At 41.8% G+C, this 25,123-nt stretch overlaps 1 protein-coding gene across 5 annotated transcripts in view; it reads right to left on the bottom strand.

The window, feature by feature from the left end:
• Nucleotides 1–25,123, bottom strand: part of EPAS1 (endothelial PAS domain protein 1) — a 95,434-nt gene that overhangs the window by 26,104 nt on the left and 44,207 nt on the right. For all 5 annotated transcript variants that reach the window (XM_068158889.1, XM_068158890.1, XM_068158886.1 and 2 more), the window contains exons 2-6: nucleotides 20,883–21,073; nucleotides 10,225–10,376; nucleotides 9,532–9,616; nucleotides 8,915–9,033; nucleotides 8,614–8,816 (exon numbers count right to left, since the gene is read on the bottom strand). In XM_068158889.1, the coding sequence (XP_068014990.1) occupies nucleotides 8,614–8,816; nucleotides 8,915–9,033; nucleotides 9,532–9,616; nucleotides 10,225–10,376; nucleotides 20,883–21,073 (750 nt within the window). The remainder of the gene's footprint in view (nucleotides 1–8,613; nucleotides 8,817–8,914; nucleotides 9,034–9,531; nucleotides 9,617–10,224; nucleotides 10,377–20,882; nucleotides 21,074–25,123) is intronic.

Below are 25,123 nucleotides of genomic sequence, written 5' to 3'. Positions count from 1 at the left end.
GCGGGAGCGGCTGAATTTAAAAGGCTCAGCTGCGGCTCGCGGGGGCTCTCTTCGTCAGGCAGCCCGTATTCTCTTGTACTCTCACGTGCCGCCCCACTTTTTCTAAATTATTTTTTTTTCCGTTGTTGTTGTGCAGTAGGTGCTGTGGCCTGGGATAGCCATGGTTGTAACTCACAGCAAAATCTCCCTAAAAAAATCAGTGTCGACCCAGACTGAGGTAGAACAGAAGTGATGCCGAATTTTGCCCCAAAAGGCAAGAATAACTGCCTAAGAGACTCAGTTTAAGTCAGATAGACAGGAGGTATTTTACTAGCAACGCGTTGGAGAAATCACTAAATGGATTTCTGCCTTTCCCGTAACAAAAGCATGTCTTTTATACAGTTTTGGATGTGGTATTGCATCAGATCACATACATAATCATATCTTTGCATACATATTCATAAGAGGCGTGGTGTAGGCGGAGCGTGGGCAGGGACATCTCTTTTGACGATCTTCTTGGTGGTCAATTCCCGGTGTGCCTGGCTTAGTTTTACTGACTGGACAAGGCTGTTAGGGTCAGTTTGACCTTTCTGGTTCTGAATCATGCTCACTTCGTCAGCCCTTATCACTTATCTCCTTTTTCTGTCACAGTGTCCCAGGCCTTAGCGATTTATTGCTCTATGTGGTTTGTGCTTCCTTCAATTGCTTCACATTCTCGAAAGCTATCTGTTTTGGGGCTTCATTTCCCCCCTTTTTTCTTATAACTTACGAATTCTTTCGTCAAATTCTAATCCTATAGGGCTCTGATACGCTCGTACCATAGCCCAAACCATTTGGGTCCTTTTCATTATGATTCTTAGTCTCCACCACATACAAATATTTGTGAGAGTTAATAGTAACTACAATAGAACTACAATTACTATTAGTATTGGGTGCACCAGATAGTTGAAGACCTGTGTAGCTGTTGGGGAGTATCCTGTAAAGATGTCCCACCAATGATGCTGGCCTACTTGTTCTACTTTGGTCAGGACATCTGTTATTTTTTTCTGAATTATGTTCTACCTGCCATACCATTCGTTTAGTCGTTTGATTCACCTGTTGCACCAATTTCTTCACTTTAGGATGTGCGAGCATCGCTTTAAGAATTTTGACGTCCATCCCTATTTGTAATTTCGGTATCTCTTGATATAGATTAAAATCTGCGTTAATTAGCTGTTGAGTAGTTATTGGGACAGTATAGTGAAAATCACAACCCACTATCTTGGTGAAGTTGCACACACAGAAGTTAGTATTGTTAGTCTCCTCTTGGCAATTATCCATAGTGACGTTGTCACAAGCTGTCCTCACGCAAGCACACCCATTCCCTATATAGTAAACTTGTGATTGTGTTCTATTATGTGAAAGCATTTCAAAGGTACATACACTATTTTCGACATCTAAGCATAAATCTTCTGCTTCTACTACAGCGTTTTCGCAAACATAGCCTAATTGTCCTCTAGGAATACATGCCTCTGTGCTAACTGATTGCCACCTATTTTTGGTATAATCATAACTGGCCCAGACATTGTGGTCTATTGGTCTGACAATGACATGTTGATGTATTGTCCCTAGAGTGAGGATAGGAAAGATAGCTCTTTCTTCTGCCGTACTGATGGTGAGGACATGGGCTTCAATGTGATCTCGTCGAGGCTCGTAAGTGAAATTTACTAATTGCCACCAGGCTTGGTGGTAGCTGGAAGCCCTGTTGCAGCAGGAAAATTATGATGTACTTGCCATCACAGAGATGTGGTGGGATGACTCACATGACTGGAGCACTGCAATTGACGGCTACAGGCTCTTCAGGAGAGACAGGCAAGGAAGAAGGGGTGGAGGGGTGGCCCTTTACATCAGGGAGGCACTAGATGCCATTGAGATGGAGATTAGGGACGTTCGGGTTGAATGCCTATGGGTAAGAATTAGAGGGAAGACTGGCAGGGCAGACACCCTGGTTGGAGTCTGTTATAGACCACCCAACCAGGAGGAAGATGTTGATGAAGCATTCTATAGGCAGCTTAAGGCTGTCTCAAGATCTCCGGACCTTGTTCTCATGGGCGACTTCAACCTGCCTGACATCTGCTGGGATCTCAACACAGCAGACAGGAGACAGTCTAGGAGGTTCTTAGAATGCATGGAGGACAGCTTCTTATCCCAGGTGCTGTGAGAGCCTACCAGGGGCAAGGCTATGCTTGACCTCCTCTTCACCAACAGGGAAGGGCTGGTGGGTGATGTGGTGGTCGGAGGGTATTTGGGGTCCAGTGACCACGAGATAATTGAATTCTTGGGTTTTGGTCAAGCTAAGAGGAGTAGCAAGAAGACCTCCACTCTGGACTTCCGGAGGGCAGACTTCAGGTTACTCAAGGAACTAATTCAGAGGGTTCCTTGGGATAGAGCCCTTAATAATAAAGGGGTCCAGGAGAGCTGGACCTACTTCAAGGAAGAACTGTTGAAGGCTCAGGGACAGACTGTGCCAATGTGCCGGAAGATGAGCTGCCGGGGCAGACGGCCAGCCTGGATGGTTAACAAACTTTTAATAGAACTAAGGGAAAGAAAGAGGGTGTATCACCTTTGGAAGAGAGAGGAGGCAACCCATGGAATGTTTAAGGATGTTGCCAAATCATGTAGGAAGAAAATTAGGGAGGCAAAAGCACATTTGGAGCTTAAACTGGCCTCTACTGTAAAGGACAACAAAAAGTCTTTCTATAAATATTAATAGCAAGAGGAAGGGAAAGGACAACCTCCACTCCTTGGTTGACATGGAGGGAAATGTTGTATCAAAGGATGAGGAAAAGGCAGAGTTACTTAACACCTTCTTTGCCTCAATTTTTACTAGAAGGACAGAACGTCTTCCTGACAGCTGGCCTGCAGAGCTGGCAGAAGGAGCCAGGGAGCTGCACAGTTTCCTTCTGTTCCATGAGGATGTGGTTGGAATTCTCCTCAGCAGCTTGGATCCCCACAAGTCCATGGGACCAGATGGGATCCATCCTAGGGTGCTGAGAGAGCTGGCAGATGAGCTGGCCAAGCCACTCTCCATCATTTTCCAGCAGTCCTGGCTCACTGGCGAGGTCCCAGAAGACGGGAAGCTGGCCAACGTTGTGCTCATCCACAAGAAGGGCCGGTTGGATGAGCCAGGGAATTATAGACCTGTCAGCCTGACCTCAGTGCCAGGCAAGATCATGGAACAGGTCATCTTGAGTGCAATCACACAGCACTTCCAGAATGGCCAAGGGATCAAGCCCAGCCAGCATGGATTTAGTAAGGGCAGGTCCTGCCTGACCAACCTGATCTCCTTCTATGATCAGGTGACCCGCCTGGTGGATGTGGGGAGGCCTGTTGATGTAGTCTACCTGGACCTCAGCAAGGCCTTTGACACTGTCCCTCATAGCAAACTTCTGGCCAAGCTGTCAGCCCATGGCTTGGATGGGAGCACACTGCGATGGGTTAGGAACTGGCTGGATGGCTGAGCCCAGAGAGTGGCGGTGAATGGTGCCACATCCAGCTGGCAGCCAGTCACTAGTGGTGTGCCGCAAGGATCAGTGCTGGGCCCTGTGCTCTCTAACATCTGTATTGATGATCTGGATGAGGGCATTGAGTCCATCATCAGTAAATTTGCTGATCATACCAAGCTGGGGGCAGGAGTTGATCTGCTGGAGGGTAGAGAGGCTCTGCAGAGGGACCTCGACAGGCTGGACAGATGGGCAGAATCCAACGGCATGAGATTGAACATATCCAAGTGCCAGGTTTTGCACATCAGCCACAACAGCCCCATGCAGAGCTACAGGCTGGGGTCAGAGTGGCTGGAGAGCAGCCAGGTGGAGAGGGACCTGGGGGTACTGGTCGATGGTAGGCTGAACATGAGCCTGCAGTGTGCCCAGGCAGCCAAGAGGGCCAATGGCATCCTGGCCTGCATCAGGAACAGTGTGGCCAGCAGGAGCAGGGAGGTCATTCTGCCCCTGTGCTCAGCACTGGTTAGGACACACCTCGAGTCCTGTGTCCAGTTCTGGGCCCCACAGTTTAGGAAGGATGTTGACTTGCTGGAGCGAGTCCAGAGAAGGGCAACGAAGTTGGTGAGGGGTTTGGAACACAAGCCCTATGAGGAGGAGCTGAGGGAGCTGGGATTGCTCAGCCTAGAGAAGAGAAGACTCAGGGATGACCTTATCACTCTCTACAACTAGCTGAAGGGAGGTTGTAGACAGGCAGAGGTTGGTCTCTTCTCCCAGGCAGCCAGTACCAGAACAAGAGGACACAGTCTCACGCTGCACCAAGGGAGATTCAGGTTGGATGTTAGGAAGAAATTCTATACAGAAAGAGTGATTGCCCATTGGAATGGGGTGCCCAAGGAGGTGGTAGAGTTGCTGTCATTGGAGGTGTTCAGGAGGAGACTTGATGGGGTGCTTGGTGCCATGGGTTAGTTGTTTAGGTGGGTTGGATTGGTTGATTGGTTGGACGCGATGATCTTGAAGGTCTCTTCCAACCTGCTTTGGTTTATTCTAAATAAAGGTTTATTATTCTAGATGGTTACATGAAAAACTTGACCAGGATCTAATTTTAAACTATTTGCAACATATACCCTGAAAGGCAAACTGACTTAAATCCTCATATAAGGTCCTGTGCCTGCATGTTCCTGTTCTAGAGGGACATTCCTCTCAGTTGGGCACATCATGGACCTCACTTGTAGACTCAGAATAAACCTGAGACCAACACTGTTGACTTGGCATGTTCCATGCACCTATTTCTGAATCACCACACATCCTCCTTCACTCCCTTTTGGTTTTCAAATCTTTCATTAAAATATTCCAATCAATAAAAAGAAAAAAAACGTATAACTAATTTGGTTTCTTGTAACTAGGACCATACAATTCCCCAAAGCAAGCCATGCCTTCAAAGTAACAGAGAACATAGGCTTTTCAGTGTGCTGGTGCCAGGGAACTGGTTTGTGACACAGCCTCAAGTTGCTGCCTGAACACCTCAGCTCATGCACAACATATTTGTTTCCTTATCCTTCTCTCCCCTCATGCATGTCACCCACAATTATAGGCAAAGACTGTGTCCTTCTCCCATCCCGAGCACCCCAGAGAGGTTGTAAGGGTGAAAAAACATCACCACCTTCAGTGCCACAATACCCTTCCTGCCTTCAAAACTCTGTTCCCCTCCAAAACACAGCATATGGTATTCCTTTTTTATGCATAACGACTGCGACCGCATGTGCTGGAACACCTGAAATTTTGGACCCTTCTATCAAAGTCAGATGTATTTATCACCTTTTTTGGGGTGTATTCCTCCACCACAGAAACATACTGCCACTGTTTCTATCTACCCATCGCCCCCATGGCCCTACACGGGAAGATAGGCTGAGCATCAGGCTCCAAGTTTTGGAGCCTTTTTTTCTGACTGAAACACCCTCACTGGTGATCTTCTCTGACACAAAAGCATTGTGCAGCTGAACTAAATCCTCACTTGGATTATTGAATTGTACCACTGATCAACATTTCCATATTACAGCTAAAATAATCCTTCCTGTAAACCACTTAGCCAAGATAAGTGGAACAAGGGAACATTTTTTAAATTGCTCTCCAGGAATGGCTGAAACAGACATTTAGCAGAACAACTTATTTTAATTGTTTTTATCTCACAAACCTTTCTTTACAGGTTCATTACCCTGCAAAAGCTGTTTTCAGAAGAGAAACGTTTCCCATCTAAGTACTGGCAAGTCATAGGCCCATAGATATAAATTATTTCACGGAAGGCAAAATATAAGGACAGTCTTGGCTGCTTCCTATCACATCTGTCCAGTACCCTCCTAGCCAAAATTGAATCACAGCATTTCATGTCAGCCAACTAGTTTTTGTTAAAAATTGTTGAAATGTAGCCAGCCTGTATTTTGCATGTTGGTTTGTGACACAGAGGAGATGACCAATGTGATCTCTATTTTCCACAAAGATAAATTTCAGCTTCACCTACAAGGGCAGGTCTCTTTTGTAGCCATTTAAACTTCATGCTGAGGGTGGATTCTCCCATCGGTAAGGTCCAGTATGGCTGCGATTCGTTAAAGTACTTACTCAGAAATCCTAGAATTTCTTTGATCAAATGCTTTTAAAAAAGAATAATAAATGTTTCCCAGAAACAGACACATCCCTAACGGATGAACTGCAAAGGGGATACTCAAGTTTGCTACAGCAGAATTAGAGGGGGTAGGCTGCCATCGAGGATGGAAAGATTAGGTGTCTCTGTCTCAGCCCTGCTGCATCACTGCAGAAAGGCCAGAGAAGGTTGAAAAGGATTTAGGCATCTGACTGGCACATGTTGCTTTTCCTCCTCTGCTCCTCAGCCTGCAATTACATTCTTGGCATAAGCTGCTCCTTCAATGCAATTTGTTTAGCAGCACCAAATTTGATAAGAACAGCTGAGTGTTATGCATTTTCATGTTTAGTGATGTGCTGCCTCTTGGACAGAAATCAACATCCCTCTGGGAGGGAAGCAAGAGCCAGGAGGATCTGCTGGGAAGAACCTGACATTTTCATGAAGTCTCTTCCTTCCCTGGTCTGGTTGGATTTTCTTATAGCTTTATTATAAGCTCAATAAAACATGAATGAAACATCCACCCAAAACTATCTAATGAAAGCCATGCTGCTTTTAAGATCTGATTTTAAAGAAAATTTTCTGAAATTCCCCACAAGCTAATCCTCTAGAAGGTGGCATATGAAAATTCTTCCCTGTACATAAGCTCCTGTTATTTAAGATGGGGCATAATAAGCATGTGTATCTTTAACAGGACAGTATCAGTTACCCTCCAATTCTAATTTATAATTGCTTATGTATTAAGTTTAGCAGAGGTATGTGAATGCTGCAATACAGCAAAATCCTCAATACCATATTTTTGCAGGAAAGTCCTATTGGTATCTTAATATTTTCACCCTGAAAGTGTTAACAAGAAACAAGAAAACAAGAGAAGTCTGTTTTACTGCTGTTACATCAGGGGACATTTCTAGTCACAGCACACAGGCTGCTAAATTCTCAGAGGGGTCAGAAGAAGGTCAGTCACAAGTTGCTTAGCCTGGAGAAGAGAAGGCTCAGGGGAGACCTTACTGTTGTCCACAACTACCTGAAAGGGAGGTTGTGGCCAGGTGGGGGTTGGTGTCTTCTCCCAGGCACCCAGCACCAGAACAAGAGGACACAGTCGCAAGCTGCACCAGGGGAGGTTTAGGCTGGATGTCAGGAAGAAGCTTCTTCACAGAAAGAATTGCAATGTGCTGCCCAGGGAGGTGGTGGAGTCAGCATCACTGGAAGTGTTTAAGAAGAGACTGGATGAGGCACTTGGTGCCATGCTTTAGTTGATTAGATGGTGTTGGGTGATAGGCTGGACTCAGTGATCCAGACTGGTTAATTCTGTATTCTGTAATCTTTTTCTCATCTACATCTGCTAACACTGCTAGTTTATGTGGCTGTTTCATCATATTGCGGCTGTTTCATCATATTGCTTAAAATTATATTCTGGTTTAGCACAGGTTTTAAAAATACTTTTGAAGGATGAAAAAAACCCAAGCTCTCAGTCTTCTGGGTTTTTGTGCTACATGTGAGCATATGTGTAATCCCCACTGTCCCTGGAGGTGTTCAAGAGGGGATTGGATGTGGCACTTGAAGCCATGGTTTAGTTAGTCAGGGGGTGTTGGGTGATAGGTTGGACTTTACGATCTCTGATGTCTTTTCCAACCTTACTGATTCTACAATTAGAATTTGATATTAGATTCAGGACTGACCTCGTAAACCTTAGGAAACCCAAAACAAACACCAAGCTCACAGCAGTACAGACAGCACTTTCTGGGGACATGGGGAAACAGGAAGACAGTTCATGGGAAGGTATCTCAAACTCAGCTCGCACACAGGGAGGGTGATTACCACAATATGTAGACAGAGAGGTGAGGCAGATGGTATGAAATGCCTTGGAGATCCCAGGGGAAATCAGGCAGGTGAAGCCCACTCGGGAGGGAAGTCTGGGGAGTGGAGGACACAGCCCCTTGCCTGGCACAAGACCTTCTCCTTCTCTTCATTTCACCACCGAAAGGAGCAGATAGTTAACTAGCAGAGGTTGTTTGCTTTTCATTGAGCAGGAGGCTGTAATCCCGTTTCAAAGCTGCAGACACTCTGGATGCTTTAGCAATTCTTAGCCAATCTAAAGCATCAAGTACTTTCCAGCTAACTGATAACAGCATCCTGGCCTAAAACAACTGTAAAACACTCCTTGATGAAGGTCCGTAATACACATCATTTGAGACACTTTAAAAAATTAGATCAGAAATTCTGTTTGTTAATAACCCAAGAAGCTAATGCTTACAGCTCTAAGTTGCCTCATCTTCTGACAGTGAACTTGAATTCCTCACTCAGCAGAAGGATGAAATACAGCAGGAGTACCATTTTGCATAAACTGACTTTTGAGATGAATTAAGCAAGCCACTGAATAGCTGTCTTAGTAACAGATTGTACTTCTTGTCCTTGCTTACCAGGTTCAGTCAGGATGACATTTGGAAGGACTTCTTGTTCTGTTCAAGAAGATAGAAACAGTCATGGAAAAGACAAAAAAAAAAAATGAGTGGAATTTACCTGTCATCACAGTAGGTAAATTTCATGTCCATGCTATGGCGACTCAGAAAGGTCTTGCTGTCCAGGGGAATGTCGATGTTTGACGGATGCTGAATAGGCTCACACATGATTATAAGGCAGGTGAGAAGAGGTTCTTTATAACCACACAGAGAGTGTGGAGGGCAAGTATTATACACTTTAACTTGTCCAGTGCAGTGCAAAACCTGAAATAATTATTTTTAATAAGAAATAAAATTTAGAATATACTTTTTCTACATGCCAAAATGTCTTTTTTGTATCAAAAACACTTAAAGTATGATACCTTCCAGGTGGCAGACTTGAGGTTAACAGTTCTGCCTCTGTTAGTAACGGTGCATTTCATCCTCATGAAGAAGTCACGCTCAGTTGACATCTCTTTGTTTTTCTTTCCAAAGCCTGGACCTGCATAAGAAAAATGGCACAAGTTTTCTCAGTTTTGCTTCTTGATTTCTTTTATTTGTAGCAGGAAAGATTCAATAAAACCAGACTAATTTTCAGATAATTTACCTGCAGAGATCATCAAAGATGTACAGATTATCAAAGAGCAGTTTGTAGAGCTGCAACCTAAAACTTCTAAGTGGAGCTTAAATGCGACTTTGTGGACTTAAACCTATGTTTCAGCTTTCAGCACATACATCTTTGTGAAATGTTACAAGGGAAAACATTTATTTCTGACTCAACTCCATGAAACAGAAGCACTGAAACAGCAGTTGGCAATGCTAGTACATATATGCAGTATCTAGCAAAATGAAACAGATCTGCAAAGTATTAAGTAACAGTTAATGATTACACTAGGAATGAGAATTCCCTTTACCATGACTATCAGATCTCTACTCTTAGCCAATTACTTCATTTGATTATTTAAAAAGCAAACAGTGGATTTTCAATTTTCATTATTACCATTTTTCAGACTTAGATTCTCTCGAATTTCTTCATGGTCACACGGATGAGTGAAGTCAAAAATGCTGTGTCCAGTTAATTCCACCTGTGCAAAAGGAAAAACTATATTTAGCCAAATAAAAGCAACTAATAGTATTTATCTACTTTTGAATACCACTTATTCAGATGAAACTGAACACCAGAACTAAGTGCATCAACAGGATGCTCACAGACACAAATCCTTCCCTTTGTTTATCCTCCACATAACTTGGCATTTTCTCCCCAGAACAATGCCTTCTCTTTGGATTTGCTTGGTGCATTTAACAGTCAACATCACTATTTTCAACACAGGAGAAAAACCCCAATCCACAAAGCAAAAAAAGGGGGACCCATAAAAGCAGCTTTGTCCCCTCTGTCTCATAGTCTAAGGCACAAGTTAAGTAAATGCCTGTTCTCGACGCAGTAAAACCTAGAAAGGCAAGTTTGCAGTCATGAAAGGGGCTGCAACTTTGATAGAAAGGGTGAAGGAAACCCCCCATTGATGTCTGGTGTGCAAGGGATCCACCTGAAAAATGAGACATTATATTTCCAGTCTTTTGTGCAGTGACACAGATTCTGTGTTTTGTTTATGATATGTTTTTTCTGCATTTAGGCATAGGACTCATTTCTAGGAACTGTATTACAAAGAGAGGAAAGTACTAAGGAACAAGTTACCTGGGTTAGACCCATATATTTGTTGACATTCTCTGACAAAAAGATCATGTCTCCATCCTGTGTCACCACAGCAATAAATCCCTCCAAAGCTTTCAGGTACAAGTTGTCCATCTGCTGGTCTGCCTCTAGTTCATTCTCGTTGTCAGCACATACTGAGGTAAAAAAAGCAAAAAAAGCATGTAACATCTTCAGCACCCCATCCAGCCTTTTCAATACCAGTACATACAGGCAACAAAATAATTTTCTGCTTAGTCTGTTTCTGCAAGATGCGTTTCCAGTACATAGCACACATACACCTAGGCACTGAAGTGCACCTTCTTTATGCACCACATTTGGCCACATGCATCCTTTGTCTCCTATCTCAAAGCACAGAGGCAAGCAAATCTGTGCACTTTTCCATCATCTTAAGTATTCTAAGAAGTTCAAAAACTGTTCCTAAAAAACATGCCTAAATAGATCCCTCCACTCAGTATGGAGATGTCTATTAACACTATCTTTTAATACAATTAAAACCAGAAAACCACTCCCTTGAAGTGTTTCCTTCCAAGGAATCTCAGTATTCCTGAGAAAAAACAAAGATCTATCCCACTGATGCCTGCTTTTTCATCTGCAGACATCAGAACTCCCTTAGGCACCACTTCACCAAACTCTTGATAAGCTTCATCACCCATGTACACTTCTGTCCCACAAGGAGGAGATCTCACTTACATCCTGGATGTTTGCCTATGCAGATTCATAAACCCAGTGCACCTTACATATTTTTGAGAAAGACGTACCACCTTTGTGCTGAAATCCAAGGCCATGTTGTTTTGGGTATTTTTGTTTACACTTTTCCCTGTTGCCTTTTGGCTGTGCTGTAGAGACAATTGATGACACTACAGTGCAGTTAGTAAGCAAAAACCATAGGCAAGGAGGGAGTGCTAGATACTGTTCCTCCTAATGCCAGTCACAAAAGTATCCACTCTGCGCTCTTGACTTCCCTTCTACATTTTTCAATATGTCTCAGCTCCACGAATAAGAAGCCTGCAGGAGATGATTTGTAGATGGTTGGTATATTAAGAAAAAATCCTGTGTAGGAGCTGGCCCATTGTTTTCCTGACATGAATTACGTTAAACTTCTGGGATTATTTCTTTAGAAAACTATTTACAGGTACTGCATCTGGTCAGTCTACCTCAGACACTCTATGGTGAGCATGTCTTTATATTTTTTTCAGTTACCCTCCACATTTGTGATTAAGTCATTGCAAGTATGTCTAGTGGGGTAAGGCTGTGAATTTGGGTGGAGAAGCAAACAAGCCCCCTTGTCTCAGAATAAAGAATAACCAGCTTCAACCATACACTGATGAAGATACAAGGGCACGTGTAAGTCCTATCTAGATCAAAGCGCCCCATGGCTTGAGGCGGCAAGGATGATGTGAGAGGGGCTGCAGCAATGGTGTTCTCTATGCCCCTTCCTGGTGGTACAAGAGTGCTCCAGGCTAGGCCAACCACAGATTTTGCTGGCCAGAGTCTCCAGCAATAATTGCATGAGCCTCATTTGAAAGAACAGGAGGAATCTTAAATGAATTTCTTGAAGAAGTTGCTCTTTTTTGATGGTTTAATGTTGCCCTTTCAGCATACAATTTTTGTTCTCTACTACACATACAGTTAGCACTTGAGAAGAATTTTTGTTCTTTTCCTCCCTCAAACAGAATATTCATTATTTCCCTTCGTATTTCTTGTTGAAGTACTCATTTTGGAAGAAGCATAGAAGCAGGAATGGGACATTGCTTTGTAAAACATTATTAGAACTGGTTTGGATTTGCATGGGGAAAAGGCTGAGCCAAATTAATGCCTTTTTTACTTTGAAGTATTAATGAATAAAAGATGAGTTTGATCTATATACCTCCTGCAACTACATCTGCTAGTGCCTAAGGACGGACAGTGAGAAAACGCAGCGCGATCAGCATTTGCGATGCACAGCCCACTGAGCTGCTGGTTGGAACAGATGAATGGTGAGAACAGTGACACTGGCTGCTGCTGCTGCATGCTCCTCCTGCTCCTCAACATCCCTCCCTGGCAGCAGTCCATTACTGATCATGCAAGCAAGGGGAAAAATGGACTCAGCCCCACAGCCATTGGGAGCACTTGCTAGTAGGGAAGAGAAGAACCTTTCTGGGGATGGCCTGCACAGGCAGGGGATTTATCATTTCATGTCCTTTGCAGTGCACTTCTAACTATAAATGCAGGGGCCAGTTCCTCCTCAGTACAAAGCAATTGACTTCAGGAAATTACATCAGGGCTAGTATTTAAAATACAGATATACACAATAATATATCTAGATAGTATGCACTTTGACCATAATGACATTTAGGAAGGGGGGGGGGGGGGGAAAGAGGTAAGTGACCATCTGCTCCCAAGCTTGTTTCTGCTGTGTAAAGAATGTCAAGGGTCTTTTTTTTTTTTTACTTTTCTGGAAGCAAACAAATCGTTTATTCAGCAGGGATCATGGCTACAGCCCAAGACAATCAGCCAAGTGTAGGTTCAGAGTAAAAATGACTTTTCAGCTCTAACTCCAGACCCTCCTTTCCATTTTTTAACCCAGCTCATTAAGTTTGCATTAACAAAACATTACTATTCAAAGGCAGGAAGGCTATTCAATGTGTTTGTATTCTTAAATGCCTCCAACAGTAAAAGACAAACACTTTTCTTGTATTATCAGATTATTAAGTTTGCTTTTCTGTGTATACAAATTATATTACTTATACAAACACACACAGAGGACACAAGACCAGGGCTGCAGTTTCTTAATGTCATAGCTAAGCATATCATTTAAAGATACAGTCAGTGTTACAACTTACGGTTACAGGGCTTTGTGGGTGAGAGTTCAAATTTTTTTTATTAAAATTACCTTTGTCTAGCTGGAGGTATCTGTAAACATGGACTGGGAAGAGGGAGGGAAGAGGGTTTGTGTTGCTGTGCACCTCCTATCTCCCATATCCTAAAAGCCCAACAATGGCATTTTGCAACCTCCAGCTTCATTGATAACTTAATAAACCCAACTGCATCCCTTCCTTCTGCCTTGGCAACTCTGGCTGCATCAGGCAAGAAGAGTGGGCAGATAGGGGTTTCTTGTAGTAATGAATAGGGCATGTCCACATTTCAAAGGCAAAGCAGCTCTATCAGCTGTATAGAGGGAACTGTAGGCACTATCAGGTACAGAAAGCTAGGTGACAAGTACCTCCAGGGACCACTGTGGTGCTGCCCTGTCTGTTCCTTATCTGTCCCAAATTAGCTTCCCCCAGTGGTCTTCCCAGGGAAGTCTAGGCACTGGTGGATGAACCAAAAGCACGCATGTTTTCTTCCTGTGGCCAGATTCTTTCTGGTGGGTGCAAACACACAGTCCCAGGAGGTGTCATCTGTGTTAAAGCCCTGAAACATATTAACTGTCTTAAGAACTTTAGTGTGCAGCAAAGAAATATGCTGGGCACCAGTGTGGCAGCAGTGGTGTAACATAGCAATATAAATAACTAATAACAGTTGCTCATATGGCTGCTGTTACAGCATTATAGCTTGCTCCCTTTCTCCTGTGGAAATCACTAGCTATTAATACATAGAGGATATACACAAACTAGGAGACTGAAACATCAGAAGCAATTCAGTTATTGCCACTAGCAAAAATCTGATTTGCTTTAGAAAGAACCAGCTTTCCAGAAGAAAAACAAATAAAGGCATGGCTACTGCAGTCTGCTCCCAGAAAGCCTTATTGTCCTTCACGTTGCTTTAAATTTTCCTCATTGATTTACCTTGCAGCTGGACTGGAGCATTAGCATAAGAATATTCACCTTCAGATGAAAAATATTTGAGAAAGCAAGGACCAAACAGAAGTGGAAGGTTAACAGGAGGGCAGAACTTTCCGCCTTCACTTTCCAACAGATCTGAGGTCACTTTATCCATATAGTAGCACCCTATGTAAGACTTTCCAGATTTTCCAGGTAAAAGAAATCTAACTGTGGACTCAATTTACCCTGATTTTCAGTTTTGGTTTCTGTAGGTTTTTTTCTGGATTTTTTTTGGTCATTGCTGCTTTTCAAAATAGTCTCTAATTAAATTTTGAAATAATAATTATTTTTTTCCTACATCTTTTCCCATCTCCCCTCTGCTATTGGCAGTATCTCAGTTTAGGCATCATGACAGTAGAGCAGGAAGACAGGACTGCAAATATGCCAGTTTAATTATAACTTAATAGCATATTTGGTAGAGTGAAGTACTGTAATGTTAGTTTTCATATTATAGTTACAGTCATGGATCTGGGCCAAGATTGTGCTCATGTTGCGCTGGGAAGCCTATAAAGGAGGGAGAACCCCTGTGTAGGTGAGTTTGGGAGACATTGAAATATGTCACAGAGCCTCAGAAAATTGTAATGGCCTCCCTGGGGTGACTGTCAGAGCTACAGCAGAATCAGGAACAGAACAACCATGTCCCATGTCCCAGTTTGATGGGTCATCCACTGTTGACATTGTGGCAAGGCAGTATTTCTCAGTCTGCATCAAATTTTGGTACAGTATTTTTCAGTCAGTTTCTCAGTCTGTATTAAACTCTGGTAAGTATTTTTTAACCAGCTGTATTTTGAAACATTTTCTAATCACCAAAGTAGAATTTCTTCATAAACAAGAAACTTTGAACCATAATGGCAAATGCTTATTGTAGTGTTTATGATAACCTTTTATGCTAAAAATAGCTCTTGTAAACAAGCTTTGATTAATTCCCACTGTCAGGATGTGCACTGTTCCCAAGTTTAAGAACACTTTTTCCGTAGATGCTTGCTCATTTCCTTCAGTCCAACCTCTTGGAACAAGCTCAAAAATCAGGCTCTCCTTACAAGAAATAACTGCTCAGGTATAAACAATCTCCGAGTGTACAGCCAATACTCCTCACAACACCTTTTATGTGACTCAACAGGGCCCTCTTGGTCAGTTCAGAGGTAGAGTGCGATAGGGTTTCCACTGGAGCTCACATTGCCACCTCCACAGAATTTTCACGGCCTTATCTCTCATCCTGGATTTTAAAAGTACCAGACATTTTCTTGGATACTGTGCATAACAAACACCAGGCTATAGCTGCCACTCCAGAGAAAGGTTGTAAAAACCCCTTCAGGCCAGTAGGCAAAAGTTAAGGATGATCTAAAAGCAGTTCCATCCTGCATCACAGAGAGGCAGCTTTGAGACAGACTTCTCTTCCGGGTTTCTTGTTTTGCATCAAAGGAAAGCAACAGATTATTTTATTTTCCTTTTTCTTTCTTTCTTTTTTCCACCCTTCTGTCTTGACAGGACAGCACATCCTGTTCAAGGGGTTATTTCCAATGTGTTCAATAAAAGGTATTCAATTTAGGCACATCAAGAAAAAGCTCCTCTTAAACATGAAGCTTCAGGAAGGGCTCTTACCTCCAAGTGCACAAGAAACTTTGAAAAATAAAACATTTATGTTAGTGTGGTTTTGCTTGCAGAGTTTGTATCTAGCTGAATCACTCAAGTACTCATTCCTGAAACCTGGTTCAAGTCCTGCAGCCGCTGGTGTTGAACGGCAGGACCCAACAGATGACCCCATGAGACCTGGTACACCTTCGAAAAACAGGGGCATCACCTGGAGCAGCTGAAGCACTAAGCACCCAGCACCACTCTCATTCCTAGCAGCACAGTTAGCAAACAAGCAGATATGCTATTTTTAAAGCACTGTTTTATGCCACAATGGTCTGAGATTAGATGCAGCTCGTCCAGACATTTAAACAACAATGCCCGCATCACTTCTCCCTACAGTTTGTTTTCTCCCTTAAAAGCCTAAAGAAAAGCTATTTTTTCCCTTCTGCTCCCTGCCGGCTTTCCGGCTCTGTTGTCTCCCTCCCTTGAAACAACTTCACACTGGCTTCCTCGTGGCCTCCCTTCTCCCAAACAACTTCCGCTCTGCTTCCTTGTTACCTCCCCACTTCTGCTGCTGTCTGCCTGCACAGGAGCAACTCCCATCCAGTTTCCTTTGCTGGATCTCTGCACAGAAAAGACATCCGGGTGACCACACAATTGGGATGGGATTAAAGAAAGCTGGTAAAATTGTGTTTGCCTGATTAGCCTGACTAAAAGGTCTGTGCTCTCAGCTCACAGAAACTCACCAGTACCAAAGAGTTTGGTTTCCTGTAATGTCTTTAGCATGGGTGTGGGCCAAATAAACACCTAAAACTGACACTGCATGCTTATGCCTATGCAGATTTCCTAAAGTGGGTTCTCTTCCTCAAACTTGGAGAAAAAAAGACTGAGGTAGTGTAAACAACTATTGTAATGTGAGCTGTTAACCAAGACAGTCCTACTTTAACAAAAGGCCATTATTTCTCTTTTGCCATCTATTAAGCCCCTGAAAAACATTAGGCTAATTTACTAGGTCTACTACAGAATAGCAGGAGACAAGTACTGCACTCAGTTTTTCTGACTGTACTCTAAAGGACACAAGATCCCACATTCAAAAGCACCATGGCCAATAAGCAAACTATTTTCAGCAGACCTTTATAGGATCAAAACCTTTATTTAAAAGAAAGATCAGTTCTAAATTTATCCCAAACATCTGAATGTGATGATGGCAAAAATGTATGTCAACTGAATTAGGAGACATCTTGAGAAATATTTAAGATGGTGATAATTAAATAATATTTCTACTTAGCATTCCAGTTATACCATGTTCTGTTCTGTGCACAACATGGAAACAGTATTATAAAGCTATTGTTTCAGTTTGCTTCCTGTGATACTAATCTCAATCAGACTGTCAGACGAACAGCCTGCATTTCTAAATGTTAAAGGCTTCCTCTCTAACATTCCCACACAGAACTGCCTACTGTGAAAATCAAAGGGAAATGTGTTACTAAGTTAAGCAGCAAGTTTTATAAAGCAAGACCTGGTATTTTTTACCCTTTTGAACTCTGAGATATACAACCAGCTATTTCCTATTATGATAGGATTCAAGGGACAAACTCAGGTCCTGCAATGCCTGCAGAAGACATGCACCCTGAAATCCAGAAGCTGGGATTTTTGGAGGCACATAGCAGGAGAGCTCTCAATGAGGGCTCAGATTCGTTGCTATTCACCTGCTGGAAGAATGTAGGCATAGATTTCCCTAGCTCTTAGATTCCCGACATATAAATAATCATTATGCAGAAATAGCTAGTAAAACAGCCTGAGTTACAGAAGTGAAAAGCCCTACTACAACTCAGGGAATAATAGGAAGGGGCATGAGACACTCAATGCCAGTGGACTGAGACTGGCAAGTTGCCTACAGCCATCTCTGAAATCCCATCTGGAGCATCAGCTTGCAGAAAGATGAGGATGCAGTCCTGGAAAGGACCTTGCTCTCTCCAAGCCCAGCAAAACTGCCATGAAATGAAGAGCTGTGTCTGTGAACCATACCCACAAACATGGATACAATCTGGTGTACTAGCAGGTTTTGGTAGAATAATAATTCACAACAATAACAATCAAGCAGTACTCTTTACTGCCTTTTGAAGCATGTGTCAAGCTGCACTGCAAGCTTATTTTAATGACATTGCATGTGTGTGTGTGTATGTATATATATATGCAGTAAATGTTTATTTTAACGTCCTAATGAATGACAGAGCAAATACTCCCACTTAACTCTAGTTTACACTACATGTCTAGCCTAAATTATCAGCACTGTTTCCATGAGGACAATATAAACCAAAGAGGAAGTCTGTAAGCTGGGGCAGGCATTTGCTTGTCATGCACACTGCAGTTCTCCATCTCCTCATTTCCCCATTCACCTGTTAGATTCAGTAGCAGTCGAACCAGGCTCCTCAAATGCAACACAGAATTAATGGCTAAATTCCAGTCTGCTAAACATGCATGTGAGACCGGGGAAGCTTTGCTTGGGGCTCAGAAAGGGTCTAAGAGCACAAGCACGAATGGGCTGTGGAAAGGCATCACACAAGCTCAGTGTCCATTGTGCTCCATGTTATTGTCAAGGACCAGCAAGCCTCTTCATCTGTCAGCCAGAACCCTATGACTCTGAATCACACCAGACAGCCTTCCAGTGAAAGCCAATATGTCTATAAAGACAGCTATTATTCAGGAGCCCACCATTAAAAACTTAAATCCGCTTTCACAGGAACTGATGAGAAAAGCAGCACCCATTAAACATAACCTATATTAAGCAGCTACTGTGGAACAATAGTGTTAAATCAGTCCTGAAAGGCAGCATTTTTTCAACAAAGCTCATCTGCCAGAAACACCTATACTCAATTTTAATGCCTTGTCTCCCAAGGGTTCTCAAAGTGATAGAAATTTACTTTGGCCAGAACAGTACTCTACATTCATCAGTCTCAGGAATCTCAGCAAGTGTAAGCTGTTAGGCAGCAGTTATTCCTCACATGAGGAATAAACAGTACTCTGAAGTCATTAACCTGATCATGACAATGAAAGTTCTCTCCCTGATGCCACTTCATTCCAACGCCTGATAAATTTTATCTTTCAAATATTCGTGGCTTAAATTTTTAGCCTTCTTGTTTAGCTTGGCTAGTTTAAATGTTAGCTAAACTCAAGAATATAAGTAGCAGATGAGGCCTTTACAAACAGTGGGTTTCTGAATTGGGTTCTTTAATTTCAGTGTATTCTTCTTACCAGAAAACAATACCCAGATCTTCCAGAAAAATCAATCCCTTTAAAGTACCTTAAGTTCAAATCCTCAGAATAGATGCACTGAAGATTTAATAACCTTTATCTACATCTCAAGCACCTATAGATTCAGAGATGGGCAAATCTGCATTTGACTGGCACACATTTTAGTGAGCAGACTTACCCTGAGTCAATATTTAGACTGGGAAAGAGATCAGATTCAGGGCTAAGCAAGTAACACAGAGAAAATCTCAAATATTAAAATCACTGACTGCTGCTACTCTGATGATTAATTTCCAGATTCCTTTCTAACTCCTGAGTCCTGGTGGTACTTCAAGAGAATGTAAATCAACTATATGAATCACACAGTTTCTCAAACTGTCACAGAAAAATCATATGTACATGTATGAACATCATATACTTATATTGAGTTGTCATCACTATCAAATTATATGAGCCTAAGCCTCAACACTATGGAGTGCTAAACCTTATGTTCTACCTGTAGATTTTTTTCCTCACAAAGAAACTTAAGTTTATTTGAAAAAGTTTACTTGAAACTTATCAGTTTCTAGGTGAGCAAATATCTTTCCTGATAATGACATCATATTATTTCACATCAAATTTCATTCACACATATATCCTTTCTTCAGAAGTTTGTTTTCCCAGTGCTGTGGCAGTCTCCAGTTCATGTTGTATAAATATTTGGAAAGTTGAAGCTGAGTTTTTATGAGAAAGTTACCACCGAACTGCCTTGGTCTACAGCATGTTTAAGTGCATTTACCTATTTACACAACTTCAAGTACTAATTACATGATGAAATCAGAGATGGTTTCCAAACACAGCAAATAAACTTTTTCTTTACACAGAAATATATATATAAAAAAAGTTACAATCTGACTCTATAAGCTAAGATAAAAAAATTAGTCATATTGCATACAATAGTCTTAGCAGAACCCAAAAAACCCAAACAAAAATTACAGAACATGCATAAGCAGAATTGAGTTTGTCATGTCCTTCAGTCTAACCAACAACAAACCGACAGCATGATCTTCCAGCAAATGAGATACTTCCTCATAACATTTATTAAAGTAATTGTCATGGTATGACTCAACTTTCCTTTCCAGAAGCAGTGCAATCATGACCTTACTGGGAGTTTTGCCATCAATGAAGGCAAAGATAAAATTTTAGGTTTAACTTTCGCAAACACCACAGTCTTAGTTTTGTTAATGTATTCTTGACACTTAGTCACTGTGTGAAAGCTTCCCCAGAAACATTTTTTTTTTTTTTCATTGCTCTTACAGGCTACTGAAACCACAGACCTAAGTGATTATTCAAATATAGGTGGAAAATAAGATTTTTGTTTGTTTGTTTGTTTTATTTGTTTTTGTAGGCTATAAAATTATGGTGGTTCAAACTTCCTACTAATCCAACATGAGCAATATTCTGATGACACAGAATCCATTCATGTTGAGTATTTAAAAGTTGTTTGCTTTAACTATCTTTACCTCATCAAAACCAATACCTACTACTAGCTGTTGGTGGATAGCACATCTAGTTCTTTCAAACAAAGTAGTGGACCTTCAGAACTTCCCAGATGCCTTTTGAATGCACTGTCACAAAGGTGCTTTGCCATGCCCAATCCAAATTTTCTTTTTTCAGCACAGAAGTTTGAGATATATGTTTGAATTTTGATCAGCTCTTAAAAGCTTAAAATCTTATAACTAATCTCAATAAACCACACTCAAGAGTTTTCAGTTTCTTTTTTTAGAGAGGCAAAACTCCATAAATTGTTGTTTTGGTATCAAAGACCCTTCTATGACAAATATCACTTTGATTTTTCTAACCAAATCAAAATAATTGTAATTCTGATGAGAAATGCCTACCAACCTACCTGTTCTCACAACATAAGCAGCGGTGTTCTGTTCTTGCTTTGGGAGTCAGTATACAGAGAACATGTATAATCTTAGCAAGCTGCCAACAACTAGCATTGGAGACTTCTTTGCCAGATCTTACCTGAAGAGAGAAGCTTGTGAGTTCGTAGGAAACTGATTGCCAGACGCATTATGGATGCCTTGTCTAGGTGGGAACTGATGTTGTGGGGCAGGGGCAGCTCGTGTGCCAGTTCATAGAAAACTTCAGTCTCTTTGCTTCTTCTGCATCTTGCTGCATCTCTTGATTTCTCCTTCCTCCGCTCAGAACTGCTCCTGGTAGGTAAAGGAGAGAAAAGAAAGGACATTTCTTCAAACGCAATTCATAACCTGGGAGAGGCATCCACAAAAGTAAATAACCTCAGCAATGAATCTATTTATTCCTTTCCAAATGTGAATTAAGAGAAGACTGCCACATCTGGAAAGGGCTTTGATTCTACACAAGTCAGTTTTGTACATACAGCTGAGTGTAATAGGATCAAGATCTGCCTTAGGCAAGAGATTCAAAATGGAATAGCTAACTATTATTATTGTGATTCAGGGATTGTTAAAATGTTGTTTGCTCCATCTAAATTAATTTACTTGAAATATACTTAGAGATAAGGTGACAATCCATTTTAAAGCTGGAACAATTACAGTGCATGTGAATGTGTCATAGATATTTCAGTGTTATAGAGTTAGTATACTGCACATGAAAATAAAAGTAGCATTAGAGTATCAAACTATTTATACATACAAGCGTCTCAGCTCTCATTCCAACACTACTCTGGAAAACCACCTTTCCTTGACCATGAAGGATACAACATGGGAAAGAAATTACTGTTGCTTGCAAGAAACCCATCCTTCATAGAAGCTATTCTAATTAAATCACCATCTCCTCATTGTCTATGAAAATATAGGTCCTTCTTGAGTAAAATAATGTAACCAACAGAGGTAGCCCCTGTCAAATTCTGCAGAGAACAGAAGAGCAGGAAATAATGAAGAGTAAGAAGGTATTTTATGAAGCAGGGATGCAAAATCAAGCCACCACAGACCATAAAGCTACATTTAATATTACAACAAACACAAAATCTGTATGTATAATGGGTCTAGAATAGGACAGTTTAAGAAGGCACTTTGCTGACTCTACAGTTCTGCTAGAAAGTACAAGTCATATTTCAGAACACAAAGAACATGAATCCATTCAAAACCATCAGCCATGTATCTCTGCTGGCAATATACTACAAGTTTCCTTCACTTTAATGAGTCCTTGCTTTGCACCTTATTCAGCCAGCACAAAATACATCTGTTTTCAGGCAAACTCCTGTAACACTGTACCAGTGCAAATGGCACAGCTTGGATGAGCACACAACAGGACATGGAGATGATCAGCCTCACTGTTTCTCCTGTTGTAGCTGCATATTCATTTGTAGAATCACCAGTGGCAGCTTGCCATTTTCAAGGCTGACTAATAATGATCTTATAACCTGCTTTTTCCATCATCCATATAAAATAATGAGTCTATAAACTTAAAATATATATATTTTAAAAAATTAATGTTAATACATAGGAATGTATTCTAAACAAGACAATTTCTAGAAGACCTAGAGTGCCTGCAAAAACCTCTAGTATGGAAACTGCAGGAAGCTCCATACATTAGAAAGAAAGAAAAACAGGCAAGGTGTGTGTCAAATACTAGGAGCAGAGGTGTTTGCTGGGGCCCAGTCAAAGCGGGGCATGATCCGAAGCAGAAATGTCCTTACAACACATCAGCAGGGCCCTCATGCTGCCAAACACGTAAAGCTGGGTATATGGTCTGGGATCACAGAGGTGCTCACCAGTGGGTGCACAAACAGGACAAAGGACCTCATAAATGCTTATGTTATCTTCTCAAGATTCATGAGCAGCCCTCAGCAAGTGTCTTTCACAAATATTTTGCCTGAAGTGAATATTTTCTAACATGGCACCTGTTATACAAGGTATGCATAGGATGAGACCTACACATACTACAATACACAATGGCAGGATCCCATTTTGATGACTTTGGGGACGTTGCTGGAGCAAACTCTGACCCACCCAAGTTCCAATCTAAAGGAACAGGTGACATTACCTTCTTACTTTACCCTTGCCAAGAGTCATACTACACTCACATAAAAAATATTCCCTTTGTACAGCTGTCCAATAATATACAACAGAAAATGCTCCATGTTCTGGGATAGATGCTGGAAGCAGGACAGCCATGTGAACTACTTACACCAATGCTTCTTTCAGAGGTATGTCTTGCTCTCTAAAGAAAACTGTGTTGACACTGTACCTATAAAGATGTTTTACTGGGAACAAATAAAAGAAAAAATCAAACCAAAACCAAGCAGAACAAAAGCTATGTGGCAATATTTGTGAGAATTTCCAGCTGCAGCTTGGAAAATTTAACTTGAACCATAAATGTTTCAGTTCTGCTCTAAATCCTGAGGTCAATAATTTTTCAATCCCTCCTCATTTAAATACGAAACTTTGAGAATGAAGTCCAAAGCCATGTCACAATTTGCGCAGTAAAAATGGGTTGTATAAGACAGGATCTCTCATGACGCCACTCTGGCCACAAAGAAAAATATTTAGTTTTGCTTACCTATGTAAACATATTTTTGAAGTGTGGCTAATGAGACAAGCTGGTTTTATTAACCATGGGTTGCTCAAGGTTTCTAATAACTAATGCTATGCTCAGAGAATGATTTCTCTTCACTGCAGATACTTTCCCTCAATACTGCTTCTGACTGCTCTGCTCAGCGTCTCCACAGAGACACACCACACCAGAGATTTCTGACATCAGGAAACAAGGGGAGGAATCAGTCTACCTCCTCGCTTTCAAAAGACTTTCTTGCTCAGTCATTATAATTTCAAATAAACAAATTGCCTGTTAATAATTTCCCCCTGTAGCTTCTAGCATCTCAATTTTCCTCCCTCCTTCCCTTTCTCCACACAGCCTCACATTGCATTGTTATTGCAGTCAGCCCAGCACAAGCACACTGAAACATCCCCACACAGTTTTCTTCCCCCACCTCCCTGGGAGAACCACGTCAAAAATGGTCATTCTGTGCAAAAGCCTCTACAGAAATGCAGTCTAATGACAGACCTCAGCAAAAAGCTGTATTTCCACGGTTCTTGTTTGCAAATGGCAGGCCATTACATCTCTCCACAGTTACCCTATTTTATGCCCAGGACTAGCATTTTACCCTGACTGAGGCTGGACTACCTACAGCTAAAAGGTGAAAACTAAACAACTCAACAACCTGCCTGTTTGAATGCCAGTGAGAAAGGCTGACACCAAATCTTCTTCACGCATCATTAGGACAACAGAGAAAAGTTTCAGGCTCTAGCTAATTTATGAATCATTCCCTCCCAGTACATAAACCACCACTTATGTAGCAAAAATGAGCATGTGTGCATCACTGCTTGGAGAAAGTGACGCAGGCAGAAACCTCACTCATACAGACCTGAATCAGATTTTTTAAATTAGAGAGGGGAGACAGAAGAGAAAGTCACACCTTCACAATAGAATCACCACATGACCATTCCCAATGACAAACAAGAATGGAAAAGCACAGATCTGCGGAGACTGAGCTGAGGAACAAGCCTGTGGGCTCCAACCAAGATTCACCTACACAGAGGGTGGCCAAAAGGCTGGAGAAGAAGGAAAAGGAAGACATTGCTTCTCAGCTAACACTCACCCAAGGTTGCCAGACTACTTGGGAGCCATGGCACTTAGAGGAACATAAGCCATAGGGATTGGAAGAGTTAAGGTGGCATAGGCAGCACTCTGGCACAGAACACTGTACCCCTAGGATGGCTGTTTACATGATTTCCCACTCCCTCTTGGCATGTTTAGTTTGCACTCTCAAACTAGAATTTATGAGCTGATTGATGCATGTGAGCAAAAATGACAACTAGCAAGTATTTGCCTTCTCAGGTGAAGCTCCCAACTTTTCAGGGCAAAATCTCTCCATATTTCATCCAAGAACCCAAACAACAAACTGGTTCCAAAGCCACCCCCATGCACAGGAACAGAACACCCGTCAGAAGCATGTGAAGGGGGTGTAGAAATGCCCTGCACGGATCCCAGGAACTACATTCCTGTCCCCTTGTTCATGTCTGACAACCCTTTGCAACACAGTTCACTGAAATCATCCAGAATGCCTGCAGACAGAGGTCTTGCACATTCAGAATGAAGATCATAATCTGGCATTCTGAAGCCTCTTACTGCAGGACTGGAAACTCCAGGCATGGCAACATATTGGCAAAACCTGAAGCCCCATGTATCAGATCTGGCTTAAATAACCCTGTGGAACTATC

Source organism: Melanerpes formicivorus, unplaced genomic scaffold (assembly GCF_026170545.1).
Source record: "Melanerpes formicivorus ecotype bairdi unplaced genomic scaffold, bMelFor1.0.p_v2 SCAF_43, whole genome shotgun sequence".
Lineage (NCBI taxonomy): Eukaryota > Metazoa > Chordata > Aves > Piciformes > Picidae > Melanerpes > Melanerpes formicivorus.
Note: the sequence above shows the minus strand (reverse complement) of the source record. Positions and strands in the feature narration are given on the sequence as shown.